Below are 18,351 nucleotides of genomic sequence, written 5' to 3'. Positions count from 1 at the left end.
CAACAAACCATGGCTAATAACATGCAAAAAGCATGCCTGTTTGGGTATGTCAATGACAAGATCGTCTACGTGCTACCCTCCGTTCGCAGTCGTGCACCTATGCAGTGGGAGGAGCATGGTAGTCACTAACATCCATGAAGGCACTGGGAAATTTTGGGAACCGATAAGAGGTCTGGAATGCTTATCGCCATGACCCCTGATTCGCCCTTGGCAGGTGAACGTGGGTCGCCCCACTCCGACTTAGCGCCTCCGCCTCCGATTGCACCGTCCTCGTCGTCATCACGCATCCAGATCCCCAGGTCCCCAGGTTCCCACATTGCATTCTGCGACAGCGCCCATCACGCCGACTTCCGACCCGTCTACACCACCTACGAACGTACGCAACCTGCCGTCGCATCTCGAATATCGTTGCCTATTCCCCCTTCGGTGTATTGAAAAGGAATCGAAAGCATCTCAAGATAGGCCCCTTAGATCCTTTGGACACCCCAATACCTATCATCATGGCTTCTTCATCGACGCCTATCACCCCGTTGCTCTAGTAAGAAGACGGCCACGACCTTTCCCTCCCGGCTCGAATCTGCCCCCTCTGTTGGACACATTACTGACATGCCGTTGTCCTATAGCTCGTGCATAGCGCACAACAACACCATCCTCAGCGAATGCACCACATCGGCCGTATCGCAAACCTCTTCCCTCGCCTCCGTCATCCTCCCCAAAATCGAGCACAACACCCCCCAGAAGCTGACCTACACCCACGGCTCGCACCACATCCACTACATCGCTGAGGCGCCCTCCGATCACCCAGACCACCCCTCCGCCGGCGGCCTCACCTTCCTCGTCATCGCCGACGCCTCGCTGGGCCGCCGCATCCCCTTTGGTTTCCTCTTTGAGATCCGCCGCCGCTTCCTCGAGCAGTTCCCCGCCGAGACGACCGATTACGCCGAGCTGCCCAACTACGGCGCCGCCAGCTACAATGGCCAGCTCAAGAAGTTCATGGTCGACTTCGGCACCACCAACGGCGGCAAGGACGACGCAATCTCCAACGTCCAGCGCGAGATCGACGATGTCCGGGGCATCATGACGCGCAATATCGAGGGCTTGCTCGAGAGGGGCGAGCGCATCGACTTGCTCGTCGACAAGACGGACCGTCTCGGCGGCAGCGCGCGCGAGTTCCGCGTCCGCAGCCGCGGTCTCAAGAGAAAGATGTGGTGGAAGAACGTCAAGCTGATGGCGCTCCTCACGCTGGTCGTGGTGCTCATCGTACTCGCCATTGTGATTGCGGTGAAGAACTAAAAGCAAGCAGGACAACTGTTTTCGCCCAGTTCTAGGTTTGGAGAGTTTGGCTTCGAATTGGCTTCGTGTAGCGGGCACGGGGCTATGTACACATGAACGCGACGTGTTTCGATGGTGTAGAGTGCTGCTAGTCAAATTGGGCAAATGGTTTGGCTTGAAATGGCGAAACGGGAAACGCAACTTTTTTGGGGAAACAAAACGACGGAGGCTTTGAATTTTCGTTAAGAAGAAACCCTCGATGGGGGTACACTCAACCACACATCTCCTAAACTGTCACTTGTGGGTTCAGGAACCACATCGAAATACAAGTAAATTAATCAATTCATTTCCACTCATCACTCGTGTATGCCAATGCTTAGAACGCGGCATAGCGGCCCTTCTCTGAAGATAGATTCAGTATATCTTGAGTATATGATAATGGTAATGAGATAATGATTAGGAGGGTTGAGTAATCCTGTTCAGCTTCTATCATTTGAGCCGAACAATTTCAACGTACTGGGTAGCACATCCGAAGCCGAATATAAATCGGCAAGACAAAATCAGAAATGGTCCCACCAGAAATTGACAGAGAAGCGGCACGAGAGATAGATAATTCCAGGCAGTTCATGACCAGACATCCATAGCCCATTCAAAGCCAAATCTCATCGATCCATATTCCATGCCGATGCTCTCTAGTATGTACACTTTTGTCCTGGAGAGGCCAGTATAACCTAGTGGTACCTGGCACACCACATCCCTTGAGCTTCACTGCACCTTTTGCCTTGTCTGTCCTCCCTTCGTTTCTTTTCTGGGCATTGCGTACTATCCTAGATGGATGTCTAGTCAGTTCAGACAACTAGAACTTCTCAGGGACCTCGTAATTCTCCTGCTCATCAGTCATGTCTTGAACACACAAGAGTCGCTGACTCTCGAGCATTACAGCTCTCAACCAACCACTCCGTAATCCTCCTGACTGCTCTTCCTTCCCCCCAATACTTTAAGACGGGTGATAGCCACCCTACGTAGGCCGTGACCATCAGCTTTGCGCGAGAAGCCATGATAAATGAAATTTGACCCAAGAAAATGAACAAGTCTGAAGCGGCATGAGGGTATTCGCCATCTATCAGACTGAACAGGAGCCGCCTCTAGCAGCCTCTCCTCCAAAGCACCTATTCACCTCGTCGGCTTCGGCAAAGACTAGGTATTCAGCTACACCAGCCTCACAAAATTGAGAGTACTGCTCTCCCCCACGAAGCTTCGATATGCATTGCTCGTCCAACCGAGTGTTGGAAAAAAAAAAAAGTGTAAAACTTGAACCACACTCAATCCCACTCCCATCACAGCTTCGGCGCAGAATTTCCCTCTGCCGTCAGCCTCCTCCGCCCATCCTGATAGACGTAGCCGTGCGCTACGGGACTGAGGCCCATGCCAGGCGCCAGGGTGACTGGCGGCCGCCGCAGCTTCTCCGTGAAGAAGACGGGATGCCGAATTGATGAGTTATGCTGCTGGTGGTGCTGGTGGTGCTGTTGATGCTGCTGATGATAGTGCTGCCGCTGCGCCATTCCTGTCTCAGCGACGGCGTGATGCCGAGGTAGTGATGTCGCGGCTGTTGCGGTGTGATGCGCCATGCCTAATGACGTCGCGGCGTTGGACATTGTATCTGCCGAGTAGCTCAAAAAAGAATTATGTGTAACTTCTATGGTTCGAAAACAGGAGGCTGTGAAAGCTTCACTTCAAGGTCGGCATCTTTTACAAGAGCGTATGTTGATTTGAGATTCTGTCGTCATGTTATTCCTTGCGGGGAAAGATTACACACGCGCAACTTTTACCCCCCCCCCCCCCTTGCTCGCCGAGCTCCAAGTCTTGGGGTAATGGCACCCGAGGCCACGGCACTTGCACCGTGAAGGGTGGGGGCGGGCCCCCCGGACTTTTGGAGCTCAACGGTGAGAAAGAGTCCGAGTCCCAAAGGCAAGGTATATAGCTCCCCTCCAATCCCATTCCCGTCACCAGCACATCAGCGCCCGTCTAGGTCGGCGATACCAGGTCAAGCTGTGTGCGAGGTGGTCGGATTGGTTAAAATTAACAAATATATGAAGTCAGAGTTCGGGTTGACTGAGGGGCGGGCTGTTCGAGTCCGGCCAGGGGCATGAATTATAAGACCAGTATTCCTCCTTCTTCCTTTCCTATTGGATTTTGGTCTAACATAAAGTCAATAGTCAATACTTTATAAAGGCAAAGTAAGTTAATGTTCCCGGGAAAGATGCATGTAGCGTTCGTGCAAGTGACTGTGTTAGCAGCCACTTGCTTTCTCATTAAGTAGGTAATCTATATAGATGGCATCCAAACGCCTCCAAGGCTTTTATGATGTCTCCTTCTTGGACTTCTTTTTACTCTTTGCCTTTTGCGACTCCTTGCCCTTCTTGATAGCCTCAACTAGAGACTCAACCTCCTTCACCTTCTCCGCCTCCTTGGCCTCCTTGGCCCTTTCCTCCTCCATCTTCTTCTCCAGCGCCCTGAGAGCAGCCGAGTCCTTTTCCGTCGTCTCAATGAGCTTATCGCTCTCCTCCCACAGCTTCTTGGCCACCTCGTCGTCCTCAATCTCCGTCCGCGCAAAGTCCACGATCCGGCACTCCTTGATCAGCTTGCCGGCGCCCGCGCGCACGAGACTAGACTCCATGGCCGCGTACAGGATCGCCTGCGCGCCCTGCTCCGGGCTCTTGAGGAAGAGCCACGGCAGCGGGTAGGCGGCAATGTAGGCGAACAGGCCGAGCAGCGAGCCCCGCGAAAGCCAGCGACGCATGCCCGGCGTGCGGCTGAAGCCCGGGTCGACGAAGAAGACGCGCGCGTTCATGGGCAGCTGGTCGGGCCGCTTGTAGTTGTCGAGGTGCTTCTGGAAGGCCTGGCCGAAGACCATGAGCGCCAGCTTGCTGCGCTTGTAGGCCGTACCCGGCGACCACGTCTTCTTGTCGAGGGGTTCCTTGAGGGACGGGGAGCCGATGTAGGATGAGCACGAGGCGAAGATGATGCGCACGTCGCGGTCCCAGGGCTGGGCTTTGATGGCGGGGCTGAGGATGGAGAGCAGGTGGAAGTTGGCGAGGTAGTTGACCATCCACGTCTCCTCGATGCCCTCGACCGTCTCCTTACGCTTAGCCGACGCCGGGGTGATTGTGGCAGCGGCGAGGATAATCATGTCGATCCGGCGCGGCGGGGAGTTGTCGATCCACTTCGTCGCAAACTTTCGGATGCTGTGCAGGGACGAGAGGTCGACATGCTCGGCGTAGATGAGCTCGTTGCCGGTCCGGGCGCGCACGTCGCCAATGTACTCGACCAGAAAGGGGTCCGACACGGGGGTGTGCGTGAGGAGGATGATTTGTGCGCCGCGGCTGCCGAGCTCTAGCACCGTCGTCGCTCCTATGCCCGACGTCCCGCCCGTTATCATGACTACCCTCCCGTGCATGTCTCGCTCGGCCGTGTTGGAAGCACCCGAGCTCCATAGCTTGATGAAGACGAGGACCGCTACCGCCGCGGCGGTCTTGAGTATGAACCACCAGTTCTCCGTCACATATGTCGGGAGGCCGGCTTCGGCGATGTAGCCAAAGTAATCGAGAGGCATTGCGAGCGAGTGACAGGGTTAAAGCTGGAGAAAAGGCGTGTCTATGGGCGACTGTCGAGCATGCTGGGGTAGCAATGCTTCGAAGGCGTATTCGTATGGGCGGACGACTCGGACTCGTTGCAGTGTCGTGGACAAGGTCGTTGAGAAAGCAGGCCGGTCAATGTGAGCGTTTGCCTTTGCGTGCGTAGGAAATATGCGTAAGTTGTTCGAGTGTGTGACGAAGCCGCCAGCTTGCCTTCTAGAACAGAGTGGAAAGCTGATGTGCCGCCAGGGGATTTCCGAATTGCGATGACAGGGGCGGTCCCACTCTGGCGGCAGCCCAGCGGCGGTGGCTTCCAGAATCCAGGGGCACTAATCGCAGAGTTTGCAGGGGATTGAGGCCGCCGCTGGCTGCCTCGCTGACATAATGGGGTTGGTCTCGCCCCCTTGTCGAAGAAGTGGAACTTCTTCATCAACCGTTCCTCCATCACCCTGCCCCTTCATCTCACCATATCATTGCACTAGCAGACGGCAACACTCGACATAACTCGAGTTCTCCTCCACGAGTGCACTTGCTGAGGAACAGGTGGTGGCAAGTGTGCTGTGCAAGTATTGCCGAAATGCGGCGACGGGTGGAAGACGACGAGGACTATGAAGAGGAAGAGGACGTACCGCTTCAACATCGACGACCCTTTGGCGCGGGAATCAGCCGCAAGCCCATCCAGTTCGTCAAGGCATCAGATCCGAACCTGAGTACTACACAGGCGGCCAATAAAACGAAAAGCGGCGCTTCCGTTGGCGACTTTTACATCAGCCTCGTGCTCGGCGACAAGAAGCAAGCGGAAGCCGAAAAGCCTTCGCCAGCAGCAGGGCAAGTATGCGCCGTGTGCGAGTTGCCCGTAGATAAAGACGACGCCGTGAGAGAGGTCGGCAATGACAATAACAAGCCCACGACAAGTAGACAAAAGCAGCATGAGTCTTCGATTGCTCACCAAGTCTGCCTCACACACTCACATCCCCCATCAGCACTAGATCGGTCGCGCATGGGCTTGACATATCTTTCATCCCATGGCTGGGACCCTGATTCACGCAAGGGGCTCGGTGCCGAAGAGCAAGGCATGCAGTATCCCCTGAAGACTCGACCAAAGGAGGACAAATACGGTTTGGGCCTCAAGATCCCAAAAGGCATCCAGGGAAGAATTGAAAAGAAGAAGCCGCAGATGCTGGATGCGAAGCAATGCAGAAAGAAGGCCGATGAAGACAAGAGAAAGGCTGAGAGGTTGCGAGAGATGTTTTACGCCAGCGAAGACATTGACAAATACCTGGGGACCGGTTCATAAGGGGATAGGAGTCATGAGAAGCAATGAGATACCCGTAATGGGGGACGAATAACGAAACTTGAGCCTATCAAAAACCGCTTTAATTTACAGATATACGGTCTTGGACCTTGATCAAGTGAATTCGCCTTGTACAACTATTACAAGACTTCCAAATACTGCCAAACTACCGCAGTTCACACTCGTAATATCCAAAAACGACCATCACAAAGAATAATGGCTTGGCCATGGAGTGGAATAGGTAAAGCTGACGAAGAGACGGGTAAGAGATTGGCTTTGAAACACACAAGGGATTGTCTTGAGCAAACAACCATCATCCTTGCGACGGGGAGGCTACGAGAATATCTCCCGCCGTGCCGCCGCCGCATCTTCAAAAAGCGCCGCCGTTGTGAGGTGCAGGTGCGAACCTGGAAGGCGGTGACCTCATTCATCGCTCCTTTGGGGGCCAAAAGTGGGGGAATGCCGCTGCACTACCTACCTGACTGTGTAAGTATGTAAGGTAGGTATGGCACTAGGCTAAGTACCTCCAAGTACCTGTCCTAAGGTGCTGGGCAGTATCCGTACCAGGATTTGTGTTGCATAGCATTTTGGGCGAGGGGTCAGGCCAGTTCCAATGGGGAGCCCAGGACTACGGAGTACCTTACGGCCCTGCTTGCCCGGGCCCCGCCCCCCCTCCTGGGCCTCAACTTGAAGCGCGGGCGGGAGTACTCAGGAAAGTAGCGGTGCGGTGCGCAGTGGAACGGGAAATGGAACCAGAAATGGAACTGGGAACGGGGACTGGGACGTGGAACTACCTGCCTCTCCCGTTCTTCTACCTCTGTCTTTCCAAGCCTTGAACCTGCCGGCCTTTTGACTTCCAGTCGCATCAGGTCATTGCGTTTACCTTCTTCCGCTCAACCTCGACGATAGACCAGATAACTCACGTTTCCCACTGCAGACATCCCTCCTACTACATAGTAACACAGCTCCTAGTGCTGTGCGAGCTCGACCAATCTTGCCTCTTCCGATCGTAACTCCTCCAACTCACCTCACCCACCCACCTCACCTGCCACTACCACCACCACCACCACCATCACACCACGACAAAGCTGTCTGACCGCATAGGAACGTACCCTGCCAGACCTTGCCTTGCTTCCTTTCCCCCTTCCCCAAGCTCCGGTTTGGGTCTTCGGAGCATTGAAAGTCCCACAACTGCGACCGGTCCTTCGTTCATCTTGAAACCCCGCCAGACCCAAACAACGACACGACAACGAAGCCCAAGACAACAACCACCAATCTCCCAGCTAAACATACATACCTGGTGGCTCTCGAATTCCACCCGACGTCTCATTCTCCAGGACCTGGGCCCCACGATTCATAAAGCTCGACAACGCGCATTCCTCCAGCCTTGTCCGCCTTTCTTTACTCCGCTGCCACGCTATCTGTGTAGCACCTCAATTTACACAGGCGCACCCGCCCATCGTCGTCGCTCGATCACAGTCGCCGTCCGACAACCTTCTACCTCAGAGCGACAAATTCCGCTTCCCTTACACGACGCATTGCCAGTTGTCCGCTGCCCACGCGGCAACTTGCCACGATGGGTGTCTCCACGCTCCAGGAGCAGCATGACGGTGAGCTGGCTCAAAGCCCGAGAGCCCATGATGCTCTGCAAGCCTCTTCCGCTCTCGATACTGACAATTTGGACAGTCATCATCGACACAATCAAGAACATTACACGAGGCGACGTGAGATCCACCCGATACCTGGCGGGCTGCCTGCGAGTCAACAAGCTAACCATGACGAAACCCATAGTGGAAAGTCTTAGTTGTTGACGACGACTCCCACAAGATTATAGACAACGTTGTCAAGGAAGATGACATTCTCAACAACAATATCGCCAGTATGTCGCGCGGCCACGTTTCCTCCTTGCAACGGTACAAGTCCTAACCTCCCTCTAGACATCGAGCGAATCGAGCAGAAGCGAGATATGAATCCTGAAATGGACGCCATCTACATTCTGTCCCCGAAAGAGAATATCGTCGAAATCCTTATCAACGACTTTGAGCGCCGCAGATACAAGGAAGCGTACCTGGTGTGGACCGGTGTCTTGGATCCGAGGATCCGTCGCATGATTGATGGCTGTCCGCCGGCCAAGCAACGCATCGCGGGGTTCGAAACCTTGTCGATCGATTTCTTCCCTCGGGAGTCGCATTTGATCACCTTCAAAGACCCTTGGAGCTTTCCAATTCTTTACCACCCCGCGTGCAACAATTTGGTGGCGCGACATATGAAGATTCTAGCACAGAAGGTTCGTAACAGACATATGGCAGGCTACACAACTTGCCTTGCTGACGAGCAGATCAGATCACCGGCGTGTGCGTTACACTTGGCGAGTACCCAAAAGTCCGATACTACAGACCGAAGAGCCCTCTCCATGAAGCCGCCGTACTTGCCTCTCATCTAGCTCGTTTCGTGCAGGAGGAGTTGGACGAATATGCGCAGTGGAACCCAAACTTTCCACCACAGTCGTCGCGGCCCGTGGGAACGCTCGTCATCACGGACAGATCAATGGATATCTTGGCGCCTCTGGTTCACGAGTTCACATATCAGGCAATGGCCCACGACCTTCTCCCGATACAAGATGGGGACAAGGTGACGTATCGCATGGTCACAAACGAGGGCACCGCACAAGAGGAAGAGAAAGACGTGGAGCTATCTGACAAGGATCCGGTCTGGGTCGACAACCGACACCGACACATGAAAGATACTATTGATAAACTAATGGGAGACTTCCGGAAGTTCTTGGAGTCTAACCCTAATTTCACCAACGAGGAGCAGGAGACGACGAGCTTGAACGCCATCAGAGACATGCTGGCTGGTTTGCCGCAGTTCCAAGAGATGAAGGAGGCGTACTCGCTTCATCTGAGTCTGGCGCAAGAAGCCATGAACAAATTCCAAGATCACAAGCTGCCAGACATTGCTTCGGTAGAGCAGACTCTTGCCACAGGATTGGACGAGGACTTCAGGAAGCCTAAAAACATATTGGACCAAGTCGTGCGGCTTCTGGACGACGACGCCATCACCCCATCAGACAGATTGCGCCTGATCATTCTCTACGTGCTGTATAGAGACGGTGTTGTGATGGAGGATATCAACCGGTTGCTCGCGCATTCGGGCCTGCCGCAAGGAGACGGGGAAATAGTAGTCAACCTCGAGATGCTGGGCGGACACCCGGTGCGTGGTGGCCTAAAAGACGTTCGACCTCCTCAACCGCCCCTGTTCCAAAGGAACACCAAAGCAGCAGAGATCAGCGAGGAATACTCGCTATCACGTTTCGAGACGGCTATGCAGACGATGCTTGATGAACTCTGCCGAGGCACTCTCGATCAAACCACATTCCCTTACGTGAAGCCACCAGCTGATCCCAACGAGGACCTCTTGGCCTCACAACAAGGCTCATTGCGTGCCGGTAGGCCGAATTGGGCATCATCTGGCCGACGACCACCTGAAAATCGACAGCGCTTTATTGTTTTCATGGCTGGTGGCGCAACATACAGCGAGAGCCGTGCTTGCTACGACGTTTCCGCCCGCCAAGGCAAGGACATCTTCCTGGTGACGAGCCACATGCTCACACCTCAACTTTACGTCCGCCAAGTAGGCGATTTGGGCAAGGACAAGCGCACGCTCGACATACCAATGGAGCGGCCGACACCGCGTGCTCCTGCGTGGGTTTATGAGAAGCCTGCCCCTCCGCCCAACCCTATGGCGCAACGCCCTGCCCCCGGTATGGCACCGCCGGGCGCACCGTCACCGGCGGGTGGACCACGCAGAGCACCTGCGCCAGGCGGTTTACCTGGGCGTCCTGCCGCGCCGCCAACGGCTCAGATGAGCAATATGAACCTCAACGCGCCTCTTCCGCCCGTGGCGAATGGCGGCGGAGCGTCACCTGCCCCGTCTGACGGCGGCAAACCGCAAAAGCTGGAGAAGGATAAAAAGAAGCGCAACTTTTTGGGTATGAAGAAGAGCCACAAGGACAAGGATAAGCATTGAGGTGAAAGGCGTAAATGGAAGGGAGATGCGGAAATCTTGGCTCTCGAATGGATTTTTACCCATCTCACTGTCAGCTTTCCTTAAACCCCCCCCCCCCCCCCTTTTCTTGCACATTCTGTTGCCAGCGTGGCGTTCTTTGGTGTTGAATCAGGGGCGGGTGCAACAATTTACAGAAATGGCCTCTTCTTGGCTTTCCCTCTTCTTACCTCTCCGTGGGTTTTGCATACGATGTGGAGGAAGGAGAGAAGAAAGATGCAGGCGGGAAAGGGGTGAGGGCAGTTGGCTGACTGAGCCGGATGGTCTATGTATATATGTACTCTGGATCTATCGTGGAACCAAATCACACAAAACTCAACGAGTATCATCGACAGATCTTTTTCGCGTATTTCAATTGACAGAAACCGTCTCGTGGATTATAATAATATCGTTGATGGAGTGAAAGACTGTCTCTTTCTCATTAAGACAGTTGACATGAAATGATTGATCAAGCAATCATCAGGGAATGCACAAATCACATCACCATATTTCACCATGGTAGCAAGGCACAGCTTTTTGGAAGCCAGGAAAACCAACATCCATTTCATTTCATTCGTGTCCACCGCGGTAGACTAAAGGTAACATGAGGGATATCCTATCCCACTCCCCCCTTCCTCAGAAACTCGCCACCCTTGTTTTCTGCTCTTGATTGTACCATCGCCTAGAGCCCTTGTCTTCTGAGAGGACACAGAGCCCTTCCGTTGTGGGCCCGAGCCAAAATAAAGATGTCTGCTTAGTTGTGGGTTCCCTCCGCTCATAAGCATAGGAAACGTATCGCATAAACGTGTAACCTCATCGAGGTAGTTGAGGCGGTGCCTCGCCTATGCGAAGCTGATAGACTGGGCTCCTCCCACATTTGAGGAGAAACCTAGTATTCGAGGATGAGTGATTGGGTGCTAGTTCAGCAAATCCGACAAGCAATATGTCGTTATACCGACATTTACGTTTATGGTGTTTCATAACATGCCCTTTTCAAAGACACACATCTGAACATTTGGTGATGAGACTCGAACAAGGTAAATGTAGCAGTAGAAATGCTACGGAAGTATAGCCTCTACTAAAGAGGCCGATGGTAGTTCCATGATGTGGGTAGTTTACTGTCTCCGGAACGCCTGAGCGGCGCCGGGAGGCATGCGTCCGTCAAAGGGGAAGCCATGACCATCGGGTCCGCCCGGACCAGGGAAGCCAGGCATTCCGGGAGGAGGGATAAATCCGGGAGGCGGTCCACCGAAGAAACCCGGGGGAGGAGGCATGTTGCGTGGCGGGGGACCTGCCATGGCCTCAGGGGGAGGGAAGGCTCCGGGAGGGAAGTTCGGGGGGAACATAGCGGCCATTGGGTGATTGCGGCCAGGACCACCAGCGAGACCAGGAGGCGGAATGATGGATCTCTGCTGAGGGGGCATGGGAGGACCGCCGCCACCCTGCTGAATCCAGTTGGGGTTCATTTGATCCAAACCGGGAGGCGGGGGAGGACGTTGCAAAATCTGCGTGGGTTGCATGCGCGCTTCTGGCTCAGTGTGATGGAAACCCTCATCCATAAAGCCAGGCGGGCCTTGGCCACGCAGTTGGCGCTGAGAACCACGGCCGCCCTGCGGAAGTCCCTGCTGGAAGTCGGGCTCGCGGTCTGGAGCATGCGGGATCTGAGCGGCGCGCTGGGGTTGCGGCATGCGCATGAGGAGTTGCTGTTCCGTTCGTGGGGGCTCGGGCTGGTTCCTCATCAAGTTCATCAAGAACTCGGTGTTGCTCATGTTGCGGCCTTGGTTTGGTTCCATTCGGCCGGACCCCTGGCTTGAAGCCTGGTGGCGTTGCCCAACTAGCTCTTGGAGCAGTTGGTCTTGACGAGCAGCAGGCGGCTGCTGCTGGTGAGGCATCGTTGGACGCGGGGCAAGAATATCTGACATGGACATGGATCCCTGCGGCATGCGAGGGCGGGGGTCCTCTCTGCGCTCGCCGCCATACTGTTGGAATGGCTCGGGCGACGCGACGGAGCTGGAAGGAGCATGCTCGCGAGCAGGTGGGGGAGGTTCCTGGAATGGTTGCGAAGCAGGCGGCGTGGCTGATTGAAGATTTGAACGCTGCAGCTTCATGAGCAATGCTTGGAAGGCTTGCTTCTCATTGTCGGGAGCCGGCCCAGATAGATCAGGGCCACCGAAAGGAAGGCCTGCCATGGGTGTTGAAGGCTCCGTCTTCATTCGTTGGGTGGGGTCATCTTGAGGGGCATTGAAGAATGAGGTGAACCGAGAGGACTTGCCACCGCCTGTCTTAGACTTGGAAGGAGTCTCTCTCTTGGGCTCGCTCGGTGAGCTGACGTCCAAGCCAGCAGTAGAAGCGAACTTGAGGAAGAATTGGTCGGGGCCAATCTCCACAGCGGGTGCGGAAGCAACAGCTGGCTGCTCGGCTTTGATTGCAGCCTCGACTGCGGCAGCTGGCGCCTTGTCCTCGGCAGGACCGTTGCGACTCGCCTTCATACTTTCCATGAATTTCTTGAAATCCTCTTCGGTGTGGCCTCCTGCCTTTTCTCCGGCAGGTTCATCGAACCATTCGGGCTCTCGCTCCTGTCTGTGTTCGCCGCGCTCCCAGCGACGCTCATAGTTCCTGCCAGTGCTCTTTTCTTCGACGGGCTCAGCCTCCCGGTTGCGGTCTCTCCAGCTCTTGGCCCGGTCAATGCGCTCGCGAGCCGTCAACGGAGGCTTCTCAGGAGTGTTGGCACTGTTGGTATTGTTACTGGCGGTGCTGTTGTCATTCTTGAACCAGGGCTCCGACTTGCCCCTGCTAAGGCCATTGCGGGGTCGCGGCTCAGCTTCCTCGTGGTCATGCTCCTTGTCGTGATGGTCGAAGGTGCGGTGGGTACGGTCTCTAGGGCCCTCACGGTCGTCGCGATCACGGGGGCGGCGCTCATTGGGAAGCCTATCACCACCACCAGCGCCCATGCGACCTTGGAAGCGCTCGGCGCCCTCGTGCCCGAAGCTCTTGCGCGGCTTCACTGTACTCCATCCCTCCTGATCCTGTGGGTCACCGTCGCCGCGACGACGACCAAAGTTTGTGTTTCTCGAATCGCGGAAGCGGTCGCCTTCTGGGGTGTCACCATTGCGATTGCGGAAATTGAAGCGACTGGGCGAGTCAGCGTCCTTGAGGCCCTTGTCATTGTCAAAAGGTTTGCCATTGCGGAGGGTCGCAGAGGCGAAGGCGGTTCGAGGAGGTCCGAGAATAATGTCTTCGGGGTCTGCAATTGAAGTTTGGGTCAGTTGAGATTGCTCAAGGGGCGAGGGAAATGAGGAGACACCGAGGTGGAGACATACTGGCGCTGTTTCGCGAGACGTGGCGGTCAACGCCAGGGCGACGATTCGTCTGATCAAGCAAGGGATTATCGTGGCTTCTTCTGTCAGTAGTGGGTTTGGTGACGTTGGTCTGGGTTCGATTGTTATCGGGAGGTGGTCTGGAAGAAAGAGTTAGAAAAAGAGGTAGTTTTGTCTGAGGGATATGGTGACGGCATACCCCATCCATTCTTCAGCGGGCGGTAAAGCAGATGGTTTGATGCATAGTGGTGATTCTCGCAGGTGAATGAGGACCTCTGCTGAATACTGGAGTGCCATAGCAGCAGGAAGATGCAAAGCGCATCCGAAGACAGGTAGGAAGGCTATTGATGGTGCGGCGATGGTGATGTTTGCATGAACAGATGTCGATGATTCGGTCGACAGAAGGAAGGGAGGAGCTGTCGTCGGAGGCAGGTAGGTTGCTTCGCCAGTTGGAGAGGAGATGGATGCGGTGCTGTAGTACTAGTAGGTGGTGCGGTGTTTGGCGCCTAAGGTTGAGGTTGTGTTCGTCGATGCCGTTGTTGCGATGGTTCTTTAAACGTCACAGGGGTGAAGAGGGGGGTGGGTTGTGGTGGTTATGGTGATGTCGAGGAAGGTCAAGTCGAGTCGGTCGGTCGGCGGTCGGTGCCGGTCGCAGTTGATGGTCCAGTCAGAATGGAAGATGGTGGGAGATGGGACAGACAGGACGTGAGTGTCTGTACGGAATACGGAGTATCCGTAGGACTGGCTCCGATCGGGCTGCACTACTGCGTACTGCGTCGAGGGCGCTGGCAGTGGTTGGGTCGCTTGATGCGGCGAGGCTGGCAATCAGGGACAGGCAAGGCGAAGAGGGTATGATGGTTTGGTGTTTTGATGGTTCAGAGTGATGCAATATCTGATGCGGAGTGAGAGATTATTGTGATGGGCGAATTTCGGCAGCGAACTGTCAGGGCGTGTAAAGGTAAGGTAAGGTAGCTGGGTAGGTAGGTGGTACGAATAGAGACGGTGCAGGTGGTCAAAGGAGGTTTTGGCACTTGGGACGAAACCTGGTGGAGGAGGTGCTCGCTCAGGTGCTCAGGTGCCCAGGTCTACCTGCTTCCACTAGCAGCCAAGCACTCCACTCCCCACCTCACCACGCTGCTCGCCGTATACCTCTTCTCAGTCTGTAGGTACTACGTAAGGTAGGTAAGGTAAGGCGACCAGCGCAGCGTCGGGGCAGCTGTGCCGGGTCACCGTCAAGTGTGTCCCTCCCGTCACCCTCCACCATTTCTACATTTCCACCCACCTCCCGTCCGAGGCTTCTGAGAAATGTACCTGTCGCCTGTCGGCTGTGTGATAAGGTAAGTACCTATTGATGTATCTACTCTGAAGAGGGAGGCAGGCACGTCAACTTGTCAAAGACCTCCAAGTTCCATCTCATGGAAGGAGCATTGGAGTCAGAAATCAGGTACGTATTCGTGCCTACCCTTGGCGCTTCACCTCTCTTACTTTCCCCTCCTTGCTGCGTGCGGCGTAGGCGTGCGGCGTGCCTGCTTCCCTTCCAGGTTCTCCTGGCCCCTGCCATCTCGAGGCAAAGAGGCAAATGCAACCAACCCCTCACCCCTGTACCTGGACTCACCTTAGGTCAACCTATTTGTTCACCTTAGGTAACTCCCTCCACCGAGCCATACTATTACTGCGTAATAACTCGCTTAGAGTGTAACACCATTGGCCAAGGTATTGGACATAAACTCGACATCTCTTTATGGTGTCTAAAGCAATAGAGACTCGAAGCTCTACTCGACCGACTCACATGTACAAAGGCATGTCCATGTTTCTCGGCTGCTTGTTCAAATGGCCTGCCTCCAAAGGCCCATGCTGTGGGATTCTCGACCTTAAAAAAGCCCGGACCAGGAGACTGTCCAAGTTGCAGGTACGTACCTCCTTCTCTCTGAGAGATGGGGGAAACAATCGCACACTTCCGCCCCACCATCTCCTTCCTAGAGCTTAACCGAGATCTGAATGCTGCTTACCTTACCTTAACATTCAGCGTTACATCCTCCGTCTTGGAACTTTGGACATTTCCTGTCCATCGAGCCTTCCATATCACGACTTGCGCGACCAACTCACCGAGCACATCAATCCAGGCAGTTTTCGGAATATGCCGGTGGATGCCATGGCAAGTTACAAAGTTGAACACTTGAGAGCCAAGTATGGCCCAGCCTATCAGCGTCTACACAATTCTTCTCACAAAAGGTCGAGCGGGAAAAGACACACGGTTTCACGACTGAACGGAACTCATTCCCTCCTCTTTTCGAGCCTAGTCCCAATCTTAATTCTCCTATTCCATCTGGTTTCAAGCTACTTGTGAGAATTCCATCTTCACTTCATCTGTTGTGGCATTAGTGGTTCCTGTGAGACACACATAATCTCGCAAGCTTGTAGCTATTTCTTGGTGTTCACTTACAACCACTTCACCGCCTCTTGGGTCTCTCACTGCAGTTCGCCCTTTTGCAACTTCATCCAAGCAAAACCCTCGAAAGGGCAGGAGACTTGTTTTCCCCCGTCCCCATGCAACACGTTCTCGCTGTCCTTCGCTTATCTTTAGATTAAATCGCCTCACACTAGTCCGAACTTGTCAATCTAGGGGTCTAAGGGTCGGGCCCACCCACGACATTTAAAAGCTTCACCCCTCTGCCGCCTACCTCATGGGACTGTTTTTTCTTCTTTATTTTTTCCTCTTTGATCTCATATTCAACCCCTCTTGGCTCCAAAAGTTTACCTTCAAAAGACTAAAACTACAGCATGGCTATTACTCAAAATCATAATTCCATCAGTAGTATACACTCTTTACAAAGTTGAACATCGACATCCAGTTCACAACTTGCTATCACTTCATAAACTCCTCCGAGGAGCCTTGACTGCTTACAACCACTCACTTGTCTAAGCTCAAAGCGACGCAGGCGATTTCTAAACAGAAAACAAGAAAAACACTATACAAAGCTCAAGATCACAAAAAACGAGACTGACCCCTATCACGACTCTCACACGAAGAACTCAGCTCACGATGAACATGCAACCACCCACGATGAACCATGTCGATAGCGACACTGAGACTCTACTGACGAGTTACCCAGCCTCGAGTCTCTCGAGACCGTCCTCCATCTCGTCCGCTCCCTCGTCTATGGCAGTGAAGGGCGCCTCTGACGACAAGCCCTTTGTCTCAGGCTGCCCCGTCTCCTCCCTCTTTGAGATCCGTGACACGCCCACAGCCGGCCGCGCCGTATTCGCCACACGCGACGTCGCCGCCGGCACCTTGCTCTGGCGCTCCGACGACCTCACGCTCTCCGTCCTCCTGCGGGAGTACAGGCGCGAGGTCTGCGGACAGTGTTTTGCGTACGACTACGGCAGAGACCTGCCCATCCGTGACCAGGCTGTCGGCTTCGCCTTTTGCTCCGGTGACTGTCGGGAAACGTGGCGGCGCGAGACTGGCGAGGTAGGTGTCCAGGCTTGGACCGAGGTGAGTACGCTGGTCAACAAGAAGAAGAACAACGGGGGCAGCAACAGCGGCGGCGGTAAGGCGAGAGACGAGATGGTGGACATCACCAAGCCCAAGGCCGCAGCCGAGGAGATCACACAGGCGTGGCAGGCGACAAAGGGGCAGGCAGAGCTGATTCGCACACTACGAACGGCGGAATCTCCGGCAGACAACGGCAGCAACAACGGCGTGCCCATCACTAAGCAACACCGCAAAGCCCTCCAAAAGGCCCTCCAGCAGCCCATCGAGCCAGACGTCATGAACTTTTGCGTCGGCAGCCTCGTGGCGCTGTACAACCACCCCAAACGCTGGGAGCACGTCCTATCCCTCGCCGTGGACTCGACGCCCTACATCAACACGGCCGACCTGCACGCCTTCACCGCCACCTACCTGCAGTTGCTCGCCGTCCTCCCCTTGCCTCTGCTCTCTCTCGTTACGCCCGAGTCCCTGTTCCTCATCTCCTCGCGCGACAACCATAACGCGTTCGGCATCCGGTCCCTCGAGGACGAAGGGTCCGAGCTGTTTGGCTACGGGTGCTGGCCCGCCGCGAGCTACTGGAACCACTCGTGCGGGCCGAATATCGAGAAGAAGAGGGAGGGGAGGGTGTGGGAGTTTCGGGCGGGGCGGGATATCGACAAGGGAGAGGAGATGTGCATCACGTATTTGGGAGGGGAGGAGAAGAAGTGGTCGAGGGAGAAGAGGGTTTCGACGTTGAAGAGGAATTGGGGGTTCGAGTGTGGGTGTAAAAGGTGCGAGGAGGAGTTGCAGTGAAGCCATCAACAGTGATTGGACTGCATACCGTCTACGAACGATGCTACACATTCGTTCGGAGATTATGTTGACGGGTATATGTGAGAGACGAGGTTATAGAAATAGACAGTAGACCTACGTATCGACAACAATTCCGTCTTCTCTATACTTGAATCATACATATAACAACCTAAATCAAAAGTTTCCCCTGACGAGACGTTGTCCAAACATCAGTCTACCTCAGCCAAGTACCTCAAGGGTTTGCGGACTAGTGCTGTCTTCCTACTACCCTAGTCCAGTAGCCAAATGATGAATAACCAAATCGAACATCACATACAGCCCAAGAGGAGTAAGAGACGTAAGCACTAGTAGTCGCAGTCGGAATCTGACGACCACTAGAGAATATACAAAGCATATTTGATGTTCCAGAGAGCCCTTTGAATGATGGATCCTGGTACTCTGCAATATCACAAAAAAAGGGGAAAAAAGTTTTTAGGCTCTTTTTAAGACGGACATCCGCTTCGA

At 54.5% G+C, this 18,351-nt stretch overlaps 7 protein-coding genes across 7 annotated transcripts; 4 read left to right on the top strand and 3 right to left on the bottom strand.

The window, feature by feature from the left end:
• Nucleotides 1-177: 177 nt before the first annotated feature.
• CTAM01_10873 (synaptobrevin) lies at nt 178-1,293 on the top strand (the record flags this gene model as incomplete). Its single annotated transcript, XM_060526885.1, has 3 exons — nt 178-376; nt 463-538; nt 624-1,293. 3 exons carry the CDS (start codon nt 178-180, stop codon nt 1,291-1,293), a joined length of 945 nt encoding a protein of 314 aa, XP_060378533.1.
• A 1,316-nt stretch (nt 1,294-2,609) lies between these two features.
• On the bottom strand, nt 2,610-2,927 carry CTAM01_10872 (uncharacterized protein; the record flags this gene model as incomplete). The annotated part of the gene is made up of 1 exon (XM_060526884.1): nt 2,610-2,927. The coding sequence occupies one exon, from the start codon at nt 2,925-2,927 to the stop codon at nt 2,610-2,612; it is 318 nt and encodes a 105-aa protein (XP_060378532.1).
• A 704-nt stretch (nt 2,928-3,631) lies between these two features.
• CTAM01_10871 (short chain dehydrogenase/reductase family Oxidoreductase) lies at nt 3,632-4,885 on the bottom strand (the record flags this gene model as incomplete). Its single annotated transcript, XM_060526883.1, has 1 exon — nt 3,632-4,885. The coding sequence occupies one exon, from the start codon at nt 4,883-4,885 to the stop codon at nt 3,632-3,634; it is 1,254 nt and encodes a 417-aa protein (XP_060378531.1).
• A 599-nt stretch (nt 4,886-5,484) lies between these two features.
• Nucleotides 5,485-6,204, top strand: CTAM01_10870 (G-patch domain-containing protein; the record flags this gene model as incomplete). Its single annotated transcript, XM_060526882.1, has 1 exon — nt 5,485-6,204. One exon carries the CDS (start codon nt 5,485-5,487, stop codon nt 6,202-6,204), a length of 720 nt encoding a protein of 239 aa, XP_060378530.1.
• Nucleotides 6,205-7,648: 1,444 nt separating this feature from the next.
• CTAM01_10869 (Sec1 family protein) lies at nt 7,649-10,230 on the top strand (the record flags this gene model as incomplete). Its single annotated transcript, XM_060526881.1, has 5 exons — nt 7,649-7,811; nt 7,888-7,925; nt 7,993-8,080; nt 8,139-8,488; nt 8,545-10,230. Coding segments are annotated over 5 exons (2,325 nt in total), but the record flags the coding sequence as incomplete, so codon positions are not given.
• A 1,130-nt stretch (nt 10,231-11,360) lies between these two features.
• On the bottom strand, nt 11,361-13,859 carry CTAM01_10868 (uncharacterized protein; the record flags this gene model as incomplete). The annotated part of the gene is made up of 3 exons (XM_060526880.1): nt 11,361-13,489; nt 13,566-13,702; nt 13,762-13,859. The coding sequence occupies 3 exons, from the start codon at nt 13,857-13,859 to the stop codon at nt 11,361-11,363; spliced, it is 2,364 nt and encodes a 787-aa protein (XP_060378528.1).
• A 2,746-nt stretch (nt 13,860-16,605) lies between these two features.
• CTAM01_10867 (uncharacterized protein) lies at nt 16,606-17,847 on the top strand (the record flags this gene model as incomplete). The annotated part of the gene is made up of 1 exon (XM_060526879.1): nt 16,606-17,847. One exon carries the CDS (start codon nt 16,606-16,608, stop codon nt 17,845-17,847), a length of 1,242 nt encoding a protein of 413 aa, XP_060378527.1.
• Between the last annotated feature and the right edge of the window lie 504 nt (nt 17,848-18,351).

The sequence above is a fragment of the Colletotrichum tamarilloi genome (genome assembly GCF_030869305.1).
Source record: "Colletotrichum tamarilloi strain Tom-12 chromosome Unknown Scaffold_53.1, whole genome shotgun sequence".
In the NCBI taxonomy this organism is placed as follows: domain Eukaryota; kingdom Fungi; phylum Ascomycota; class Sordariomycetes; order Glomerellales; family Glomerellaceae; genus Colletotrichum; species Colletotrichum tamarilloi.
This window is presented reverse-complemented; position numbering and strand designations above follow the sequence as displayed.